Source organism: Lissotriton vulgaris, chromosome 1_1 (genome assembly GCF_964263255.1).
Source record: "Lissotriton vulgaris chromosome 1_1, aLisVul1.2, whole genome shotgun sequence".
In the NCBI taxonomy this organism is placed as follows: domain Eukaryota; kingdom Metazoa; phylum Chordata; class Amphibia; order Caudata; family Salamandridae; genus Lissotriton; species Lissotriton vulgaris.
In genome coordinates this window covers 1,170,900,771-1,170,926,105 of record NC_141685.1, presented here as the reverse complement: position 1 = coordinate 1,170,926,105, position 25,335 = coordinate 1,170,900,771, and the positions used below count along the sequence as shown (strand labels likewise).

The 25,335-nt window shown below is 43.5% G+C and overlaps 1 protein-coding gene across 1 annotated transcript in view; it reads right to left on the bottom strand.

The window, feature by feature from the left end:
* The window catches only part of LOC147748866 (protein-associating with the carboxyl-terminal domain of ezrin-like), a 1,120,148-nt gene that overhangs the window by 533,955 nt on the left and 560,858 nt on the right, over positions 1-25,335 (bottom strand). Inside the window, exon 8 of the mRNA XM_086964312.1 lies at positions 21,144-21,331. Coding sequence (XP_086820438.1) covers positions 21,144-21,331 — 188 coding nt within the window. The remainder of the gene's footprint in view (positions 1-21,143; positions 21,332-25,335) is intronic.

The window sequence follows — 25,335 nt, the reverse complement described above, 5'->3', positions numbered from 1 at the left end:
CATTTATATGGTTTCTAAGCCATAAGATACTTAAAATGGATAAAATACACACAATGATAAAATAATGACTAAACGTACTCAACTGGTGTTTCTAAGATACGCTTACCCCGGTGTACCTAACCTAAGCCTAGTACGTGGGAAGGAGCAGATGAGTTACAGGTTTTGCCAAGAATCTGAATCAAGAATTCTCTAAAGGGTCTAATCAGCTCCGTACCTTGGGTATAGAATGAAGGAGGTCTTATATCTCTCTCTCAGGACTCGATCTCCCAGCAACCCGCGAGGGTGACAGGGAAACACTGGAGCTGGATTTATCGGCAGGAAAAAAGACAGCGTCTCTCTCAGTGCGTCAGCAGGGAGGGTCGGCTTCCTTCGGCACTCGTATCAGCAGGGCGTCGGGCAAGCAGAGCCGATCTGCTCCAAACCACCGTGTGTTGCTTAAGGCAGATGTTGGTATATTTATACCTGGAAGGTGCTGAGTTTGACGTAAGGTTGGACATAAGACGTCACTAACAACAGGCAGTTCTTTCAGGACTCTCAGGAGTTCTAGGACAAATCAAAACAGAAGCAGGGGGAATTCCTGGGCTGCTGGAGGTTTGGTTTGTTTAAGAACACGTTGTACTTTCTAGGAGTCTATGGGAGTAGCCTTGCCGTATTTGTACTGCATTGGCTATGACTTAATATGGATAGGATTCTTATGCCTTTATAAGGATATGATTTGTTATAACCACATAAGGGCATAAATCGGGAATATCTAATTAGGGTCCTAGATACATTCACAACAATATGTGTGAAACAATTTAGTCTGTGGATCTGAAGCCGGGAACTGAACCAAAGAATAGAATACCTCTGGTCCGAACACCTCATGTGCCTCAATCACAAAGGTAAAACAGCTACCTCTTGCGGGTACGCCGTGTCCTACAACTTTATAGTTATTGCATGTTTGCAATTTTCTGTAATGTTGAGAGCGTTTGCAAATTTGCCTTCCCCTAAGCCCGAACCACTTGCATTGTCAGGCATTCTCAAAAGGAGAAAAATAAAAGTTTAAAGTAATAAGGGGTTTTACACAATGTGGAAACCTTTTATCCTTACAAGCTTGTTTAAACCTTCAGCCAATACACAGGGTATATCTGCTCTGAAAAGTGCGAGTAGGGCTTTCTGAAAAAAGCACGACTGAACTACTCCAATTTTAACTGTTAATATAGGAACCAGACCAACGTTGGCGGCGCCATGTTGTTTAGTTCCTAGGATTCCCCAGAATCTGCGTATTTTGGATTACCTAAACTGAGGGCTTGGTGTCCAAACCGATTCCGGACACCCCCATAGGATATGTCAGCATTTAGACCAGCTAGCTCTACATTGCCACTACTACCCTCTGTATCTTACAGTGGTGTAGGTAGTTTCTGGCATCCACTGACCATGACAGCTCTGATTCCTCAGGGATCGTGGAAAAACAGTACAGTACTTTTCGCTCAGTCACTCTGGCTTGCTTACTTTAAAAAAAATACCCAGGATGGCAGTTAGGATGTTTCAATAAGTATTTATTGGCCTAGCGTCAGTCTTGTGTAAAACATATTTTCGGCAACAGGAGACAGAAGCATACGAAATAAATCGCAAGTACTAATATAGTAAACAGTATATACATTTCTACCATAGTGCTAAAAAGATGAACATATACAGTTCAGATAAAATAGTAGCATTTGCATAATCCTATAATGCGTGCACTACATAATTTGCCTAAATGTACCGAGCCTAGATAGTGGGTGTGTAGGTGTAGTGTGTGTATGTGTATATATATATATATATATATATATTCACTGAAAAAACCATAGGTTATAGACCATATATAGTTAGGAATTAGCATTTACAAAACCTTGAAAATTCACTGAAAAAAACCATAGGCTATAGACCATATATAGTTAGGAATTAGCATTTACAAAACCTTATTTTACTCACACAAAACCCTTGAAATTCGTATATATAGTTAGTTGCACTAACTATATATCGCGTACCCGCAATCCACTGCTGATCATGTCACATATTACATCATTCATGACATGGTCAGTGACATCACTGATGACACTGATGGCTTCCGGTGCGCGTACCGGTGCGCGTACCGTGCGCTCCCCCCGCGAAAAAAGCAAAAAAAAATTTTTTGGGGAGACCCCGCGGAGCACCTTTAATGGCCCCCATATCAAACCTATGGGGTCAGGGGGGGTCTACCGTGCCCCCTTATGATCAATTCCCCCCTTTGTTTTTGCCACCTCTTATGACTAGATTTTACCGACAGACAAGATGGCGGCCGCTCCTGACTGTTTCGAATGTTTACAGACAACTGAAAGCCAATCAGCTTTCTGCGCGCAAGTCGCGTGGCGCGCCCGGTGCACGTACCCGTGCGCGTACCGGAGCGCGGCTATAGATATATATATTTTTTTGAACGTTAATTTCTCAAAATCCACTGGAGCACATATCTTGAGACATAGCAAAGGCACATCGGGCTACCAGTCCCTACAATTTTGCCAAGTTTGGTGGAAATCCATTCAGCCGTTCGGGCTAAAAGTGAAATCGACCGCCCTATGGAAATTAACATGGGGAAAACGCGTTTTGGGACCCCCCTTTTATCTCGGCCCCCGCTTGACGAATCTCCCCCAAACTTTCAGGGAAGGACCGGAGCTCAAAGAGGCCATTTTGAGGAAATTTTCAGGCAGATTCGTCAACCGGCGCCAAAGTTATTCCAAATAGAATTTTGAGATTTAACATTGAAAAAAATCCTAACTATATATACCTACTGGCGACTGCCAGTAGGTAATATATATATTTATATATTATTATTTTTTTTACTGAAAAAACCATAGGTTTCAGGCCTGATATAGGTAGGAATTAGCATTTAAAAAAACCTTAGAAATTCACTGTAAAAACCATAGGTTTTAGGGGTGTTATAGTTAGCTGGACATTTCACTTGTACAAAACCATTCAAATTCCTCCGATATAGTTAGTAGTACTAACTATATCTTGTGTGCCCGCAATCCACTGCTGATGATGTCACATATTACATCATTCATGACATGGTCAGTGACATCACTGATGACATCTCAAATGACATCACTGATGACATCATCCAGTGAATGTGGTTTGGTTGGGTATTTAAATATGTATTCGATATATATAGCAATTTGCATTGAAGAATGAGTGGATATATAAATATCTGGATGGAGGATGTAGTAGCAGTGTGATTGACTGTTTACTTGACTAATTTATAGTGTCTCACTAAATATATTGGATAGTGACTAAACTATGTGAATATCTGTATCCCTTTGTCAGTTGTTGTGTAAACTGCTTCTCCAGTTGGTTACTAGCTGTGTGAAAGTCTATATTAGTTATTGATTAGTTAACTGAGTATTTCTATGGGAGAGTGAATGTGTGTGTGTGTGGTTCGGTGCGGGGTGTGTGACTGCCCAAAGAAGTGTGAATAGTTGATTCAGTAGGTATATGAAGTTAAAACTACATAACAGTTGTTTGGGTGAGTGAATATCGTTGTGGGTGTGGTGATGAGCAAATATATATCTCAATGGTACATGTCCAACAAACTAGAAAAATAAAAGGCACTGTATGAGTCAGTTGTTGTATATAAATAAGTATACACAAGACTCAGTGATTGTATGAGTAACTGTACGGATAACTGTATACTTGTAATAGTGATTATATAACACACTAAGTATGAGTTACTATCTATATGAATAGATGAAATGGTGTTTGTATAAGTGTATAGCTAAGTAAATGTACATATGATCCATTCTTTGCATAAGTGAATAGGATGACTTCATAAGTGAATAGGATGTGTGCTGGTGTGTAATGTCGATATAGGTGTATAAGTATATTTGATAGTGTTCTATTGATCATTGACAGCATGTATGAGTGAATCTATAGGTAAGTGATTAGATGTGTGTATAGATCTAGGAATCACTGAGTGGGTTTTTGGAAACTTGTATTGGTGTGTCAATGGATTCAAATATGGTACTCTGTATTTTACAGTGAGTAATGAAAGGTTATACTAGTGTATGATGAGGTGTATCTGATGGTCACGTGGATGATGTTATCAGTGATGTCATTTGAGATATCAGTGATGTCACTGACCATGTCATCAATGATGTAATATGTGACATCATCAGCAGTGGATTGCGGGCGCGCAAGATATAGTTAGTACAACTGTAGGAGAGTAGGGTCTGCTTTCCTATGGTTACCCCAATTTTTGCTTTTTGCTTCACTGGTTTTCGACTTAATGTGGCTGTGGGCCTGCTACTCAGACCCACAGCCTGCTGTTCTCTCTCTAAATTCACATACATGTACTATAGGTACATAACCAATTTGGTACTGGACACCTTGTCAGCCCCTATACAGTGCACTATAGGTGCCCAGGGCATAGGTGCATCCAAGGCCTACCAGAGGCTGCAGCATATCTTTTGCCACCCCTGGCTGGTCCTTAAATTGACACAACTGGCTGATCACTCAGTGGGGGCAAGGTGGTGTAATCACCCCTTGCTTAGATATAGTATACCTATATCTAAACCTATATCTGGACACAAACCTATAAGTCACTCCTATGGCAGGCCTTATCAATCCTGGAGGCAGAGTGTTTGGTTTTATGTGAGATGGTGCTCTAGCATGAGCTGAGCCTGTCTGCAGCTGTCGGGACCAGCTCCCTTAGCTGCTCCGGGATATTGCCATACCATATACTCTTAAGTGCATTATAATCCTTTGCGTTTATGTGCTAACTTTGGTTTGGCTTTATCAAAACATGTTGTGTAAGGCGTCATACGATTTAAAATACTACCCCCTCGCCGGTCCTGGCACCGGGGGTAGCATTCCACCCTTCTAGAGGGAGAAGACATGTTACTTTACTGAAACGCGGTTAATCCTAACCAGAGCTCCAGCATCAAAAAATGGATGCTGCTGCCACCGACACGAGTCTGACTTCGTGCTGCTGACCGAAACTTGGCAGAGGAGGCCTGGACAAAGGGTTTCCTGTCGCAGGGAGGTGCTACACCTCCCCAGACAGGAGATAGTGGATTGGGGCAGGGAGGGCTGAAAGAAACTATACACTGCCTGGGGAGCACAAGGCTTCCCCTTGCATAATCCAGTCAAACCGGTTCTGGGGCTCACCAGCCCCAGTCCTGGCACGAAGCTGGACAAAGGGAAAGGGGTGTAACCACCCCCTTCCCTGGTCCCACCCATAGGAGGGACCTAGCAGGTAATCCAACCCACAGATTTGGTATAAGAGTGGGAGCAGTGCCAGAGCACATCATCAGATTATCCTGACTGAAACTTATGAAACGAAACTCTGGACCCTTCCACATCCTACTCGAGGTAGAAGACTGAAGAATCTCCCTTGTGGTCAAGGAGTGACCACCCTGTGCAAACAGGCACCATCCAGCGCCTCACCGTTTGCTTTGTTGCAGTTCCCGCCGGAACTCGAGCGACAGAGATCGACAAGACCCAGCTATCCTGCCTTCCAACAGCCCGATCCACAGTCCCAGCGAATCTGAGACCCATGGAGGGGACCTGAAGCGTGGGGCCGGCCATCTTGGAAAAACCACAAAGTGCTGACCGTGCAGCTCCCGAGGCTCCCTCGACGCTGTGCATTGGGGTTTGAGAAGCCCCAGCCCCGAGCAGCTTTTGCACCAAAGCTACCCCCTCCACACTCTCCGAGTGCTGCATGGGGCCCTTCTGCATTTTGCTGCTCGACGCGTTGGTCCGGTCGCTTGCCCGTTGGCTAGTGGCCCCTGTACCGACGAACCTTTGAATTTGTTCTGTCAGTCTGGTTGCTCTGGACTGGCCCTCGCTCCCCTGAAAAGGAGCACCTGCTCTGACCTTGCTGGTCCGTGTAAGAAGCGATCTTCGAATCCTGCGTGGGATGCGCTTGCCAAGGTTTGTTTGCTCCAATCCGGAAGCCGACACCGCGAGCCTGCGTGGGACAGCTCGTGATCCACTCCTGGACATCCTCGGTGCCCCAGAGTTCACGTGGCAGCGGAGACAAGCTTCACGACAACCACCTGATTGCGCCCAACATTGCCTGGTTCCTTCCTGGTTCCACCCTGGTCACTGCTGAGTGACCCAGAATCTGTCCCCTCTGCTTTCAGGTACTCTACAACTCTGATCCACTCTTGGATCACACCGGACACTTCTCCTTCACATCGCCTGCAGCATCTTCATCTCCAGGCACCATCAGACTGTGTGACGAAACCCGACACACTTTGGCACCTATGCACCCGCTTCCTGTGGGTGAGGTAACTCGTGAACGCCGGTGCTCCTGCATTGGTATACACCTCTAGTGTCTAAGTCTAAAGTTTGGTCATTCTAGTTCAGTCGGAACCTTCCTAAAACAGTAACTTTGTAACTTTTACGCACCATTGACTTTGCATTGGTGCATGCGTGTGCTTTAAGCGCTGCACCCGAGTGCCGCAGGCTTTTCCCGACTTCACCACTGCTAGTCCCGAATAGCCCCAGCGATTCCCAAGGCCTCAGGCCTTACCACTGTTCGATTATTGATACTTATACCACTATTTTAGTATATGGTTTGAGTGGCCCCCGGCCTCATCCATAATTGTGCAACTTTCATATGTTTTACTGTGCTTTTGTTTAAACGCTTGTGCTTCTAGACTCAAAGAGTATAGAGGATTATTCTGAGAATAAATACATATATTTTTATAATATTGTAACCAGGACGGGTGGCCCCCGCCCCCTGTGCCCCGGAGTGAGCCCGTAACCTGTGACCCCTCCCTCTTGTTTCCACAGGTGTCAGCGGCCCCTACATGGAACAGTCATGAGGAGAGGTATAGCTGCGTTGACGAAGAGATGGGCCTCGGGCTCTTTAAGTGGCCAGGTGGGAGTATAGCAGAGGAGGAGTCAGGACACACCTTAAGAGACGACCGCCCGCAGGACCAGGTGTGTCTTTACACCGGAGGAGCGGCCAGTGAGTGGAGAGGAGCGGCGTGGAGCAAGAGCGTGGACTAGGAGGCGAGAGGAGAAACGGAGGAGGAGGCGAGAGCGGTATTCAAAGAGGAGGCAGGAGGAGCTTTGGAGGAGGCGAGAGCAACATCGGAGGAGAAGGCGAGAACCGGGACGGGGTACTGGACGGAGGACACCCCAGCAGCAGAGAAGAGTCCGGAACGCCGCGGGACGGGAATCCAGAGGAGAGCCGCGGGGTCAACGAAGCCAGGAGGCCAACGGATACACGTATCGCCCAGCCGCTCCCCTGGAGGGGCGTGGCTAACCGAGGTGCGTGACCGGATAGCGGGTTGGGTTCGGTACAAGGGTAGAGGTGTCCCGTAGCCCATAGTATAATTCCCTGGTACACGTCCTGCACTGCACTACAACTTCCCCGAGCACTAAGGTTGTCCTCACCCCCTTTCCCTGAGTCTGTCTATTGTACACGCCTGTACCTGATAGTCCCTCTCTTGTGTCTCCCCCTTCGGCGGAGCCTCGGTCACCACGGAGCCAGAGGAGAGGAGGAGGAGGAGCCCGACCCGCCGACGAGAGGAAGGCGTACTCCGAAAGTGTCGGCGGGAAAAAATCCGTTCACCGAGAAAAGCCACATCCAGGAAAACTTGCACAGACCGTTTGTTTAGCCTAATAAAACCTGGTTTTATCCTGCCTTTCCCTACCCCGCCGGTCACAAATATATAACTTGTGTGGTGTCCTTTCATTTGATATTACAGGATTGTGATTGGTAAAACAGCTGGCTTCACATGCCCTCTTGAGTTTAGCTTTTAAGGCTGCTTAGTCCATGCTACCATTAGGATGGCTTGTCTATAAGGTTGACTTACAACAATCACCATAAGGGATTGTTTGGACTGATACAAGGTGCCCCCAGAATTGGAGACATCATATATCAGGCCAACTTCTCACAACAACTAACTATATCAGAGGAATTTGAATAGTTTTGTATGAGTGAAATGTCCAGCTAACTATAACACCCCTAAAACCTATGTTTTTTTTCAGTGAAGTTCTAAGGTTTTTTAAATGCTAATTCCTAACTATAACATGTCTGAAACCTATGTTTTATTCAGTGAATTTCAAAGGTTTTGTAAATGACAATTTTTAAATGTATTGTTATATTTATTTTTTTGATACTGATTTACTAAATTTTTCAAACTATTTTTAGATATTTTATTTTTTAAATTACATTATAATTACATTATACATTACAAAATATACTTTCTCAGAATGAATTACTTTAGTTTAAATACTTTGCAAATAGGCAATAGACTTTTAAGTACAATAGTTACAGTTGTTGGGCAACACAATTTCAAACAATGCAACATTGATCTCAATGTGAATTTCTAGTTAAATGCAATTAGTTACTTATGGATTACTTTTCTAACCACAGGACTGGATCCTAGATTCAGTCCTTGGACATCTCCTGTAAACAGTTGAGTAAAAGCGTTTTGGTTACAGTAGTGATTTTTAAGGAATATTATTGTATTTTAAAAGTTGACACTGAATTTTTTTCACATAGAATCACCAATGTTATTTTATGGCAGGAAATTTACTTAGCAGGTAAGTAGTGTTATTGTCACTTTTTCTTACTCAGTGGTGGATCTGGATCCAGATTGGTGCATCTCCTGTAAACAGTTGAAAGAATGCGTTTAAATCATACAGGCGATTTTTAAGGAATATTTTTAGTTTGTGAAAATAGACACTGAAATTTTTCTGGTGAAAACCAGATAATGGATTCCTATTGAAGGAAATACAAGTTACTGGTAAGTACGGTTAGAATGACTTTTCAGGGTCAGTGCTGGGCTAAAAGATGCAGCACTGGGTTCTCTCCTGATAACAGGTGAGTAAATCGGAATTCGTTCTTCGGATGATTTTAGGTGAATATTTTAAAGTTCCAAAACTCCACACTTCGATGAATTTACAAGTGAAACCAGTCAATGTTAGCCTATGGAAGGAAATTCAAGTTACTGGTAAGTATGGTTAGAATTACTTTTCAGGATCTGTACTGGGCTCAAAGATGCAGCACTGAGGCCTCTCTTGATAACAGGTGAGTAAATCGGAATTCGCAGTTCTGCAGATTTTATAGGAATATTTTAACCCCTTCACTGCGGCGGCAATTCTGCCGCAGTGCTAGGGGGGAGTGGGGGCCGCGCAGCGCTCCAAGGATCGTGACTGAACCGCTCCGTAACAAGCCTCGGGCGCGCTGTGCTTGTGACGGAGCGGTTCCGTCAAGGCCCTGCCCGCTCAATAAAACGCCCAGCGCAGGCGCAGAATCCGCACGGCGCAGGCGCGCTGAGCGGGCCAACACAGCGCGACCGAGGCTGGTGACGGAGCGGTTCCGTCACCAGCATGGGAGGGGTTAAAGTTCCAAAACTCCACACTTCGATGAATTTCCAAGTGAAACCAGTCAATGTTACCCTATGGAAGGAAATTCACTTAGCAGATAAGTAGTGTTATCGTTTCTTTTTCTTACTCGGTGGTAGATCCTGGATCCAGCACTGGTGCATCTCCTGTAAACAGTTGAAAGAATGAGTTTAAATTATACAGGCGATTTTTTAGGAAGATTTTTAGTTTCTGAAAATTGACACTTAGAAACTTTTTTAGCAAAAAGAAGGCAATGATATCCTACGGAAGAAAATTCAAGTTAATACTATGGCACTAAGCCCCAGGGGGTAGTGGTCCCTGGGGATGCGGGAGGCCATGTGCCCACCGCAATTATTCAAACTTTGCCCCGGGTGGGTGGCGGTCCCCTGGGTAGTGTGGGGGGGATTGGGCCCCCCCACACTTGTTTTTGAGAATGCCCCTGGGATTTATTTGCCCCCGAGGGCTAATTAGCAATAAAGCGCGGGGGCGCGCTTCATTTATTTATTTATTTATTTTTAAATCGGCAGGAGCAGATTTTGCAGATTTAAAAAAAACATTTATTTTGGCCTAGGGGGTCCTTGTGGGACCCCCTGAACAGGTCTAGGGGCTCAGGGTGTTGCCCCCTTTTTGCATTTTGCGCGTTTGTTTTTGGTAGACTCGAAGCACGAGATGGCTGCCAACACTTCCTGATGTGGAGTGTTGACAACCAATTAAAATACAGCTCGTGCACAGCAGGGTGCGCGGATATAGATATATATGTACTTTTAAAGGTCATTTTCTCAGGAACTACTGAACGGATTGACACCATTTAAGCAAAAGGCACATGTCTGAACGAAGGACTACCTCTTTGCCAAATTTGGCGTAATTCCGTTCAGCAGTTTGGGCTGTAGCTGCGGCTAAAAGTCCTATGGGAAATTGCATGGGGAAAACACGTTTGGGACCCCCCTTATTTCTGGGCCCCCGCTACATGAATCATCCCAAGACTTTCAGGATAGGAACGAACCGGAGCTGATCGTAAGTTTTGAAAATTTCACAAAGATTGGTCAATCGGCGCCAAAGTTATTGGGAATAGAATATTGCAGATTTCCTATGGAAAATAGGTCCTAACTATATCTACCTAACTGGCGACTGCCAGTAGGAAATATATATATATATATATATATATATATATATATATATATATATATATATATATATATATATATATATATATATATATATATATATTACCTACTGGCGATAGCCAGTAGGTATATATAGTTAGGATTATTTCTCTATGGAACTTTTGAAAATTCTATGTCTAATGACTTTGGCGTTTGTGGACGGAATCGGCTGAAATTTTCAGGAAAATGGCACATTTTGTTTCCGAGCAGCCCCTGAAAATTTGGGGGGGGTTCGTCAAGGGGGGGCGAGAAAAAAGGGGGGTCCCAAAACGCGTTTTTCCCATGTTAATTTCCATAGGGCGTTTGGCCTCACTTTTAGCTCGAACGGCTGAATGGATTTGCACGAAACTTGGCAAAATTGTAGGGACTGTTAGCCCGATGTGCCTTTGCTGGGTCTCAATATATGTGCTCCAGTGGATTTTGAGAAATTAATGTTTTAAAAAATTTATATATCTGTGACAGCGTCCCAGATAGCGCTCCAGATCGCGTACTTTTCGCGTCACGGAGCTTTGTCAACATTCTAAACAGTCCGGAGCGGCCGCCATCTTGTCTCTCGGTGGGATCGAGAGACAAGAAGAGGTGAAAAACGAAGGGGGAATTTAATGAAAGGGGGCAAGGTAGACCCCTCTTGACCCCCTAGGAATGATGTTGGGGTTATTAAAGGGTTCCGTGGGGAAAATAAAAAAAATTAGATTTTTCACGGTAGAAGCGGTTCTCGAACCGGGTCGCAAACTAACGGCTGAATGGATTTGCACGAAACTTGGCAAAATTATAGGGACTGTTAGTCCGATGTGCCTTTGCTGGGTCTCAATATATGTGCTCCAGTGGATTTTGAGGAATTAACGTTTTAAAAAACAGATATATCTGTGACAGCGTCCCAGATAGCACTCCAGATCGCGTACTTTTCGCGTAACAGAGCTTTGCGTAGCGAAGCTGATTGGCTGTCCGGTGTCTGTCAACATTCTAAACAGTCCGGTGCGGCCGCCATCTTGTCTGTCGGTAGGATCGAGAGACAAGAGGAGGAGAAAAACGAAGGGGGAATTTAATGAAAGGGGGCTAGGTAGACCCCTCTTGACCCCCTAGGAATGATGTTGGGGTTATTAAAGGGTCCCGTGGGGCAAATAAAAAAAAAAATGATTTTTCGCGGTAGAAGCGCTTCTCGGTTCGCAAACTGGTAGCGAAACGTGAATTCGCCATTTTGTGTTTCGATTTCATTAAATTACTAGGTATAAGGGGGTACGGGAGGCGTATCCTGACCCCTTTTGTTTTCTGAGGGTGGCTGAGGAGGCTCATATATGTTGATACATGTCTTCCAGCGGCTGTGCGTGAGCGTTTTTTTTTTTGCTGCGTGACGTCTGTTAACGTTCGATTCGATGGAAATCATGAAGTGTTGACCGCCATTTTGTCACTGCGAGTAAATATTTTATTTGTTATAAATAAATCATTATTGATAAACATTGTCTGCGCCATCTTGCCTTTTTTGCAATGCCACACTTTTGTCGAGCACAGCAGCCAGTTTAGATGCCTTGACCAGACCCACTGTCTGCACCCTCGCAAGCATCTCCCCCACGCACTGGTCACTCCCGCTCTCTTTCTCATGTATGGGCTAGAAACCTCCTCCCATCTGCGCTGTTCTTCTCTGAGAATCACACCCTGTGCCCGCCCGACACCTGCCTTTCACCCTATTCACTACCGCACCCTCTGACACTCCTCTTCCTCCTTGTCCGATTGTCCAGGCCCGTCCCAGGCTATCACCTAGCCCTGCAGATGTAGTTGATGGCCTCAACTGTAAAGAATCACCCCTCTTCAAAGAAGTTACAGTAGATCAAGGCCCCCACCCGATGAGATCCGTCACACTACACGCGTTCCTGCAATCTGATAACCATCCTGTATTGTGATTGGAGAGGGGATTCTCACTGTGAGGGTGTGTGGGACCGAGCCTGAAGCGGAAGATTCCAGGGATGCCTTTTTGTACATCAAAGTCTTCACAATTATGTGTCACATTAAAAATATATAGCACTCACAAAAAAGTAGAAGGAAAATAACACTTTAATAACTTATAAATATATACATCGCACCAAAAACAGTAAACACCTTAAAACATTTTTTAATAAAACAGAAGCAACAATGGTCAGTAGCGGTCTGTTGTGCGAATAGTCCCAAGGCAGCATATTTACCTAGAGTGGTGCTGTGTAGGACATTCTGAATGGAAATTAACCAGAACTATAACCATCTACTTCCAATAATATAACTTTTATGCCCAAATTACGCAAAGATTTAGCTAATCTGCTAAAGGGGGGAGTCGCCATTTCTTTACAATAATCAATAATGAAAAATCAACATCAATAGGGTTGTCCGTATTCCCGATGCAGCACTATAGTGCAACATACACAGCACTTGGGGTGTCAAGAGTGAACAGGTCCTAGCTGCTTAACCAATGACTGACAAATGCTATATTAAACACTTACTATGTATAATACTTGCGTTCACAATAGTTTTACTTTACAAAACAGAACAAAAGATGTCCCCTGTAAGTAAACCCATATTAGTTGTTTCAGTTATTGAACATCCTAAGGTTTTATGACATGGGGAACAGTAGTGATATCCTGGGCGGGTGATGGAACTGGGTTTGTTAATGGAAAAACATCTACAGAGAAAACTATTGGTAAATTATACTTCTCCGGAAATTTAAAACTCACAAATGTTTCATTTGTGTAATCGTTTTATGAACATGTACATTAAAAAACTAAAAGAAATGCCAAGAACGTCCCATGTGAAAGTGAATTTTATCTGGCAATTTTTTTCTTTTCCTTCTCATGAAAAGAAAGTTAAAGCCAGGTTCGTTACCTGCCTCATCTGCAAAAAAAAAAAAACTCTCGAGAGGGACCGAAAAAAAATATTGCTATGGTAATCATACCATGCATCGGCACATGGAGAGGTGGCACCCTTTTAATTATTCTAAAGCACAACTTCGAGATTTGGGGGATAACCCCTGATCGGCAAAAACATCCACCAATGACTTAGCAATAAGTGAGTCAGAGGCAAGGGAAACGGTCCCAAATCTGAAAAAGAACTTTGGGCAGATGAGATTGACTTGACATGTGGAAAATTAATTTCATGCGGAGAGATCAGTATTACTTCAATAAATACAGTAATCAATGATGCATTAGAACTTAATATCAATTCATTGTCCGAATGTGTAATCAGTACAAGTCCCATGTCAATTTATTGTTCGAACGTATAATCAATACCCATCCCGGATCAATTAATTGTCCGAACATATAATCAGTCTTATCCCATATCAATTCATGTGCTAAAAACTGCATACATATCTCATGATATCAAGGCTGAGCAATCGGGGCACAATAGTTTCATTTGTACCGGCGCCATTTTGGGTGAGGTCAGGAAGGTCCAAGTATAGTCAAAATGTCTCCACCAACTCGTGGTTGGACCGGGACCTCTTTCGGCAGTCTAAAAGTTTTCGTTGAAGGGTAGTAGAGGGGACTGGCGACATGAACCATCAGTCAAAGAGGGGTGGGAGGCAAAAATCTCTCCTACCGGGTCATACTGGTGTCCCACCGGAACTGATCAAGTTGGTAGTCTTGCAGGATTTTGGTGATTTCAAGACTGAGGCCGGCGCCGGCATGAGCGCGCCGACGCCCCGCGGCTACGTCGTGGTCGTTCCGTGGGTGATCATGGCAGTCATTCCCCATCGGGGGTCGGGGGCCCCCGTGGCTCTTATAGAATCTTCAAAGTTGAGGAGAACGTTTCTGGATGCAGGACTCATTTTCTAGTTGAACTCAGAAGCGCCGTTGCACCGCAACAGTGGACGAGACCCCCGCTGGGTGAGCGGAGCATCATTGCCTCGCAATAGTGGACGAGACCTTTTGTCGGGTGAGTGCAGCGTCGCTGCATCGCAAGAGTGGAGGAACCCTTTTGTTGGGTGAGTGGAGCGTCGCTGCATCGCAAGAGTGGACGAACCCTTTTGTTGGGCGAGTGGAGCGTCGCTGTATCGCAAGAGTGGACGAACCCTTTTGTTGGGTGAGTGGAGCGTTGGGGGTGCAGCTGAGGGGGTGGGAGAGGCTCGTTCGCGCCGCCTCTCCCTGCCAGCGCACCCCACGCCGACACCTGGCGTTGATATCCGTGATGTCCGGACCAGGCGATAAGAGGGGGGGGGGGGGTCGGAGGCAGAGGCAAGACATCCTCCCCCCGTGGCCTGCAGGGCGCCGCTTCAGGCCCGAACGGGGAGCTCATATCAAGCCGGGGCCAGACTAGGAGATACGAGGGGGAGGGGGGGGGGGGTCGGTGGCATATGCAAGACATCCCCCCCCGTTGTCGCAGTCATTATCTAAGAAAGAAGAAGAATCCCGTCGGCCTCGGCTCCTCTCCTGGCCCACCTTATGGGATGACCTCCCCGGCCGACGGCTGCCAGCAGGACTCGCCCTACACGTGCCGAAGGCCTCGTCTTCCGGATGGGCGTAGCCGCGAACCTGTTGCACTTCGGGAGTTTCCGGAATGGGGGTAGGTATCTGCTGATTTGTATTTATTTCATGTTACCGTTATTGGGCGTGGCGGGCGGTGGGACAGACATGCTTGGAGCAGTGGGGGGGTGGCGGAGCCTAGCTACCTTGTGGCTGCCGTAACGTCAAGCTTGGCTTCTTTCACCATTTTCATGTTTCTTATTTCTAGCGAAGTCAAAAACTCATCAGAGGCCTACTGATTTTGTTCGATTTCTTTCCTTTCCTTTTCAAGTGTGTTTCATGCTAAAGTTTTTGTTTAACAGGATACAGGGATTACTTCGTATTTTACATATGTCTTCTTTATTAGGGGTTCTCTCCGGTTGAGTCAGATGATGTACCTCTAATAAATGGTCCGGGTGGAAGTAGTTTCTCAATCAGTGGGGAGTGACAGATTGCAACGGGGGACAAAGGTCCGCATTACCCACCCTTCACTACTTGCAAAGACTAGACAGAATATTTCTATTCCACGTTATTTGCAAACGGAGAGTACCTCGAAAGAACTATTCCTTGAACAATAAATTTCCAGCCAATCAATCAATCTTGCATGACGGATTACAACGGGGGACAAAAGTCTGCATTACCTATCCTTCACTATCTGCAAAGGGAGACAGAATATTTCTATTCTTCTCTGTTTGTAGACAGGGAATATCTCAAACAGCAATAATCGATAAAAAAAATAGTAGGATTATAACACTTTAATAACTTATAAATATATACATCGCAACAAAAACAGTAAACACCTTAAAACATTTTTTATTAAAACAGAAGCAACAATGACAACTAACAGTAGTGATATCCTGGGCGGGTGATGGAACTGGGATTGTTAATGGAAAAACATCTACAGAGAAAACTATTGGTGAATTATACTTCTCCGGAAATTTAAAACTCACAAATGTTTTATTTGTGTAATCGTTTCAGGTCAAACGGATTGCGGGACAATGTTCACAATGGAAGAGTCACCAAAAGGCATTTGGATCGATGTTGCAGCAGGCTGCCATGTATATAGTTATTTAATAAAACGTTTTACCCTGTTACTTTGCTGGTGTGTTGTATATATTTATAATATTTGCATAGGGTTTGTCGTTATTTTGGGTGGGGTGGGGTGGGCGGCGGAGTCGAGCTGTCTTGCAGCCATCATGGTGTGGAGCTAAGTTCATCTCACTAGTTTCGTATTTCTCATGAGGGGTTGTTCTTAATGTTTCTATTTTAGCGAGGTCAAAAACAGATCCCATTAGTGGCCTACTGATTTTGCTCGATTCCTTTTGTTTTTTTAAACTATTTTTCACTATCTGCAAAGACTAAACAGAGTATTGCGACTCTGTGCTTGTTTGTAAATACAGAATGAACCAAAGAGAACCAATTCTAAAACAGTAAATGCTTGGATAGCAATCAATCAAATAGAGAGAGAAGCAGGCACGACGGATTACAGCGGGGGCAAAGGCCTGCGTTAACTACCCTTCACTATCTGCAAAGAGAGAGTACTGCTAAGAGAAAAGAGGGGGGGGAGGGGGGGCAGCGTTCAAAGCACATCAGCGTGCATAAACACAAAAATGTTTTTACCTATCATGTACTTGACATTTGACAGCATTTGATATTTGGTATTATAAAACCATTGAAATTCACAGAAAAAACCATAGGTTTTAGGCCATATATAGTTAGGGATTTGCATTTACAAAACCTTATTTTACTCGCATAAAACCATTGAAATTTGCATATATAGTTAGATGCGCTAACTATATATCGCGCACCCGCAATCCACTGCTGATGATGTCACATATTACATCATTCATGACATGGTCAGTGACATCACTGATGACATCACTGATGACAACTCAAATGACATCACTGATAACATCACTGATGACATCAATCATGTGATAATACGATCAACCTCTTCAGACTCTAATATAACCTTAGATACACTCAGAGTAAACATACACTCACAGACTGTCACTCATCCATGGAGTTACTCACACACCTTGTCAGTCATGCACTGAATCAATCACACCTCCATATCCTCAACTATACAGTTATACACACCTTACTTATTCAAACATATACTAACACATATTTACTCTTTTATACAATCCCTGATACAAGTTCACAATGATCCATACAGCCACTCACACATTCACTGGCTCTTATACACAGTAATTTATATATGTGAACTTTCACATGTACTGTGTTTTACATATGTACTCACTTTGACATGTAGCACTGAGATATCCATTCACTCACCAATACACTCGTACACAGTCAACCACCCATACAGCTGTTTCCACATGCAGTTTTGAACCCATAGATCTTGTGAATAAACTGTTCACACATGTATGCACAGAGTCACACACCTCCCAGCCACCCACACACACACTCACTCTCCCATACAAATACTTGGGCAACCAATCAATAACCCATACAGTTAATCATATAGCTACTGATCAACACATGCAGCAGTTTACAGAACAGCAGATATAATGATGCACAAATTAAAACAGTTTAGTCACTAACCCATGCTCTCAGTGAGACACATTTAATCACTCTCTCATACAGTCAGTCATGCACTTACTAAATCCTTCATCCAGACACTTATACATCCACTCATTCTTCAATATGTAAGACATATTTTAACTTTACAGAAACATACAGTCACTGGATGAATGTCATCAGTGATGTCATCAGTGATGTCACTGACCATGTCATGAATGATGTAATATGTGACATCATCAGCAGTGGATTGCGGGTGCGCGATATATAGTTAGCGCATCTAACTATATATGCGAATTTCAACGGTTTTATGCGAGTAAAATAAGGTTTTGTAAATGCAAATCCCTAACTATATATGGCCTAAAACCTATGGTTTTTTCTGTGAATATATATATATATATATATATATATATATATATATATATATATATATATATATATATATACACATACATCTCCAAACACCTCGCTGTCACTACACCTACAAGGAAAAATTAGCGTGGACCCAAGTAAGTGCAAATTAAGTTTATTTGCCAAAGTCCGCCATGACGCGTTTCTGCCGAACTAGCGGCCTTGCTCACAGGACAATGCTTAGACTGTACCACCGCCATTTAAAGTGCTAGTGCTAACACACAAACAATGGACATAGAAGACCTATTTCCGCATTGTTTTGTATCAGTGCTTAAATGCCTAGATAAATTGTGACATATTTGATACTATATATAAAGTTGTAATGGCTGTAAAATACATAGGCATCCAAGAATTCCCTAGGGAAGAACCAACCCCCTCACCTGATGGTAGAGAATGAAGGACCCAGTCTGCTCCAGAGAATGACACCCTGCATAGTTTTGGAAACAATCACAAATGTTTTCCCAAACAATGCGATCATGCACAACGGGCTGTTGGCCAAGGATAAAAAAGTGGTGATCCTTATACAGAATAATTATGCATTGCCATGAGGGCATGTTTATGTACGTCAGGTGCAGGGATTATGATAGAATACTAAGTGTTGAAGTCAGGTGCAAGCTACTAGGTAAAAGGTCACCTGTTTCAGAACCGTTATTGTTGTGTGGATGGGACAATGTATGTAAAAAGGGGTATAGATGACAGAACTAGCCTAAAGGACATGACACAGGTCTTCCCTGGACCGGACACAAGCATCCTGGGACCGGTTCCGGGGTAACACCCATCAGCCAGGCTAGCTTGAACCCAGTGACAAAGTGAGGAAGGGACCCACGTCTGGGCATACCATGCCAACTTGAGGCAAACAAAGCAAACGCAAGGAGATGATGGACGGAGCGCAAAACATTTTAGACACTCACCCCCATACATATCTTTGTCAACGGGCTGAAAAAGAAGTTTTTCTTATGTGCGATTCCACTGCTGGGTTGTCCCTTGTCTGTCAACAAGCAAAAACCTAAGGTGCCTGTAATGTTTCGGCCCCTAATCTGGCTTATTTGAAAGGAACTCTGGTTCCCACAATTAATCCCACCTTCACATTGCTTTCAAATGGCAGTTATCTTGTTCTTAATAATCATGACTGTTGCGGTCAGCGGCCAGTAATCTGGTACGTGGTGTCTGTTTCTTAATCAGTTACTTGTTGCAACAACGTCCTGTTTCCCCCTCCACATAAGAGTGTAGATAGTTTGTTGTGGCCTTCCATTTCAACCCTGAAAACAGAATTCGATAAGCTAAGCAGAATCAAAGACTTAGTGTTTCAACAAGAAGTGGCTCTCACTTCATCACATAAGATCTTCATATTGCAGGTGGCGAGACCGTCTAGTGAAATACAATCATTACTGAACACAAATCTCCCCCAGCATTTCGGGGAAATGATACATGAAATATTTAACGCCTCTGATACCACGGGCCTGGCACACCTTTTTAAACTTATGGCTCCAGCCTTGTGACTTCTTTTCAAACAACTTTTGGAGTAATCACAGCTTTTACACATTCTATTCTTTCCAGCGTATTTGATGGGTTTCCGCTGCTGCCTATCTTGATTTGCGCCATCATCGTGCTGTTCCTTCTATTCCACAATGGCTGCTCCGTCTGTAGTCCTGCCCGGATAGGCATTGATGCAGCTCTACCGTGAGTGAAAGCAACAACTGTTTGGAATGGTGCCTCTAGATGCTGAATTTTGTCTGACATTCCGATATACTTACTTCACACCTGTTTGCAACCTGTGTTTCACTGCATCTGGTTCCCCTTTCAGTGGGTCCTGGATATCTGCTTGGCAGGACCATCTCATGCTGCCCTGGATTTCGAACTGTTGATGGGTCCTTTAGTAACCAGGACTGTTCCTTGGGTATGTGGCTTTTATACAACCCAGCGTTGGGGCCAGTGGCCGGAGGTGGTGCCTGTGCAACTACACAGCCTCTCCTACATCTCAGTTTCATCGAAGTCCACACAGGTTCTCCTTGGATGGTCCCATCAACAAATGGAAACAAGGAGCATGTTTGTGCCTTTGACCTGCTCAATTGGATGGCGACTATTTCCAATTTGGAAAGCTCGGATATCTTACATCTTGGGTCCCGGCGATACGGTGTAATTGGACATATTTTTGTGCACAGAACATTCCATCTAATTCGGCAATGCAATATTTCACACACGCACTTGACCTGCAATGCTTATGCACTTTGGTTCTGCTTATCAACTGATTTCTGTCGTCATTCAATGCTACTATCCTGACCAAGAGGAGGGTGTCATATGTCATGTGCAGGCCCATTGTCCTTTGCCCTATATCAGCATAACCACATTTTAGACTGCGCTCTACTTTGCGCATGTTCCGCTACAGACACAATTTGCTTTGTGCCACACTGTACTTTCACACAGAACATGCTGCTTTTGTGTTCTGTTCTTCCTAGGATTTAGTCTGAACATATAAACAAGGTTGAACAACAAAGCCCCTTCTTGTTCTGTCCTGGTCAGGCCCTAGCACCTAGACAAAACACGCAAATGCAGCTGTTAGGGAACACAAACTTTTGTCATATAGGTATGCACCGATAAGTAACACACTCACTTGGAGAGGGACCTTTCCAGGGAAAAGATCATGACAGCACCTGAAATGTAGAACTTTCATCAGTGTATACTAAGGTACAGGGTCTTCTGCTAACACCTAGAGATCTTCTGATTCATAATCATTTTGTTTCAGTAGAAGGGGAGGGAGGTTAGGCTACAATGTCGTATATAAGGACAGCTCCATTTAAAATTCATGGACAACGTGCTATGCTAACTGTATTTGTGTAAGGCATTTTCCTACTTGTAGTGACACGTATACTGCATACTAGAGCACGATTGTTCTAAAATGTTTTTTAACTATCCTCGTGTCTGTCAGATCTTATTATGGACTAGTGAAAGTGTGAGAGAAAGAGAATGCCCTGTAACTGCGATTCCTGAGAGGATTGGGAGTGTGGTGTTCTGGGGTGTCTGATTACTTGTTCCTTTGTGAGTGAGTAGGAGGGTAATTGAGACACTATAGCTAGTCGGTCCCGGGCTCATGGGTATTCCAGTGGTAGGATGACTCAGTCCCTCCCTACTAAGGTTCTATGATCCCAAGCATAGTTTTGTGACTCCGCAGAATCCCTGCAACAATATGGAGTATAGATAGCATTCTTACCTGAGGCAGTATTTCATTTTTCAACTCTTCCTTCGAGAACAGGCTGCCATAAGCATCTATATGAGTTAGTAGAACCATCCTCACATGTTCTTCATGGACTTTAAAGAGCTTAAGCAGCAGTGGAATCACACGGGCCTGGTAGATATCAGGTGAGAGGAGGCAATTTGAATGACGTTTTCCACTTGATTCTAAAGAAAAAAGTTCATTAAAAAAGTCAAAAAATACAAACTTTTTAAGCAATAACATGTTCTGCTCCGACCTGACAAATGACACCATTAACTAATTTTTATCACAAACCACAAAAGTGAACCATGTCAGTGTGGCATGTCAAAGCTAATGCCCCAGATGAAGATAACAGCTGTGACGTGATCTTTCATATTCTTTTAACACAATATAATTGTTTTCTTCCTATTATAAGGGTACACCTGAACTGGTCATATTTCACCGATTTGTCTCTGTGCTAGGTTTCCAGCACACCAAGAGGTGGATTTAGAGTTTGATAGATGCTGAATGGCAGCTAAAAAGTGGCAGGGGCTCTACACCTATATTTTGAATTTGTTTATATCTATACACTCTAAATAGGCCAGACATGACATATGCTGCCTTCGGCAGATTTCCTGCATCCACCAAATTCTTTATTATTCCTTAAGTCAGCAACAAAACCACCACAGATTTTCAGTCATGGGAAACTAAGCTACTAGTTTCTCACACATCGGCACAAAAGCTCTGCTCCTAATCCCATGGTCTTCAATGCCAAGAGTTGTACTGAAGACTACTCAAAAACATTGTGACTCTCTAGGGAGAGACATTTGAAATTTTTTGATGAAATACTATAATATGTAAATAACACAAATAATCATTTAAACTAAACCCCTCATTCTGTTGCAGCACATTTTATTTTATTCTGGTTCAGTGATTAGTATCTGTCTTTTTTTTTTTTTGCAGAGTTTTATATAGCGCAAACTTGACCTGAATCGGGTATCAGAGCGCTTTACAAAGCACCAGTTACGTTACATGTGGACACACATTCATTTGTGTTAGGCATGGGGAGATTAAGTGATTTGCCCAGAATCACAGGATCATATTATAAAGAACATTGGTCCCTATTTTGGAACAGAGTTCACCTTCATACAATAATCATACTCTGAATAGTTAGTATGTCTTTTGTCCAGCCGGACAAGAATTTATTTTTCATATAAGTGCAAAATATAAGGAGTTGTTTCAAACTAAATGACAAGTGGGACCGACAGAACATTAAGACACAACAACGAACACAGAATGGCCAAAGGGCAAGGTAAAATATGTCTGTACACTTGTGTTTAGAAATTTACAGACTTAGATCATTACTTTATAGACCATTGCACATTACAATATTGCATAATCATATTGCATATGGCATATGGGTGTCAACGACGTTTCGATGCCAGAGCTAGATACTGGGCTTCATCCTCAGGACAGTTAGATCAATCATTGTTGTCTTAAATAATACAATTACTCAATGCCTTTATCGCATTACTGTACACATAAATAACACATGGAAAGAAGGGGGGGAAAAAAGAAGAAAAAAGAAACAAGGTTGTTGATAAGCATGAGTTCTGCTGGGCATATTAAATCAGTGACTTTAGTGGGTTAAAATACGGCAAACTATATCAGTGGAGGGGGGAAAAAAGGGGGATAAGTGACTGGAAATTAAAAACCGACGAGTGGGGTGCAAAACGGCCAACGCCCCCCTCGTGGACCACTTCACAGAAAAAGGTCATACCGAAAAGGATCTGGTCTGGACAATAATAACATTGATCAAACCCCCACCCAGGGGAGCAGATGTCTCTATGCTACTAAACAAAGAGGAACTACATTGGATTTTAAAGACTAACAGCTTCCGCAGTGGCCTAAATCGCCTTGAAGACTGGACCTCCCTGCTTTAATGATGCTTTATGTAACTAATCTAAATGTACTGTTATCTTAAGTCACATGCGCCGTTCTTTCACTCTCACCTGCGCCGTTATATACCACCACCCTTTAATACAACTATCATTCTACTGCACTCCATCCCAAAATGGCCGCCACGATTCCCATCCAACTAGTGCAACCTATGTGCCCCAGCCCCTTCTTTTCGTTCAATGGCAAGATAGTTCTAACTAATCTGCCATATATGCAATTGGACTGTTATCCCCAGCCAAATGCGCTGTTTTTTACTATTTTTACTATCACCCACGCTCACTCACAACCACCACTTATTACACCTATCGATCCTTTTACTCCAACCTAAAATGGCCACCCCGTTTTCCATCCACACTAGTGCAACTAATGTGCTCCAGTCCTTCCTCTCTTTCTGTGGCAAAAAGTTCTACAACATGGCTGTGAAGGCTGGTTCTCACTCCACATCGTGCAGCCGGACATGCCATTGAGCTCCCGCCTATAAAGGAAGTTCATACCCGTTCTCACTATGACCTCCCATGCCTTTTTATGCCGATTGCCGGCGCCTAACTCGCGCAATTAATTATTTTCGCAGATCGTGCGATCGCGCACATTTTTGGATCTGACATTTCTCGACTAAGAGGGATTCCACTACTTATACGGTAACTATGTCAATATTACTGCCCTTCGATGTCCCGCCGCCCCCAACTGAAGGCCATAGTATTAATTCCAACCTTCCCCTTCTCTTATTAAGTCCTATCATTTGACCGACCGCCAGAACCGAATGCGAGCAATCGCGCCCGCACACATGTGCTTGTACAATTTCACTTAAGGTAATTCACCTCTAAAGAATTAAGGGCACTGGCATGTTTTTTAAAAACCAAAACGGTAGTGACTGATGCATGAATAGTCATCAAAGACACCCCTTTCCGCTCACCTTTCTACGCTCCATGGCAAATACTGCGTCGTTTTCATCCACTGTTCACTGCGCCATCCAATTTTCCAAAAACCTTCACTATGAGCATTTTTTCGCCAATAATAGCAGCCCTCGAACTCAGGGTAATGTGCGTTTTCCCTCTTCTCATATGAATATGTGACTATCAATTGAGCACAATTACCACCTTCTGTAAACTTATTTCACAGAACTTATGAAAACATGTGAGCCCGCGTCTCTGCAAATATGAAGGATTCATTCACCCCACTCGTCGGTTTTTAATTTCCAGTCACTTATCCCCCTTTTTTCCCCCCTCCACTGATATAGTTCGCCGTATTTTAACCCACTAAAGTCACTGATTTAATATGCCCAGCAGAACTCATGCTTATCAACAACCTTGTTTCTTTTTTCTTCTTTTTTCCCCCCCTTCTTTCCATGTGTTATTTATGTGTACAGTAATGCGATAAAGGCATTGAGTAATTGTATTATTTAAGACAACAATGATTGATCTAACTGTCCTGAGGATGATGCCCAGTATCTAGCTCTGGCATCGAAACGTCGTCGACACCTATATGCAATATGATTATGCAATATTGTGCAATGGTGTATAAAGTAATGATCTAAGTCTGCAAATTTCTAAACACAAGTGTAGAGACATATTTTACCTTGCCCTTTGGCCATTCTGTGTTCGTTGTTGTGTCTTAATGTTCTGTGGGTCGCGGCTGTGCCCACTTGTCATTTAGTTTGAAACAACTCCTTATATTTTGCACTGATATGAAAAATAAATTCTTGTCCGGCTGGACAAAAGACATACTAACTATTCAGAGTATGATTATTGTATGAAGGTGATCTCTGTTCCAAAATAGGGACCAATGTTCTCTATAATATGATACTGCCCAAGGTCCCTATGCCCCTTGTTTCTTTGTAACAGAATCACAGGATGCCACATATTTCTTTGCTACCAAATTATTTTGGTGTGTATACCTTTGATGTCCAAATCATAAATATCTCATAAGACAGAGGCTCACATGCTTAGAGTTTGGAGGAGAAGCTGATCATGATAAATTGCTTCCTATCCCACCGAACTTGCAATTCCCAACATATTTTAGAGATGAGGGAACCCCAAGATTGCACCCAAGAGTCTTGTTGGCACCCCCATTCGAAACCCTTGACTAGGATAACCAACAGCCACAGGGCTGCAAAGTCATTCTTTTTCTTCAATGAACGAGTGCGGAGACCAAATAGAATACATCAAAACTCACTGAACCCTGGGAAATTCATTACAACTTACTCAAGCAGAGCAACCTCATACCGTTCAATGTTAGCAATAAGGTAGATATT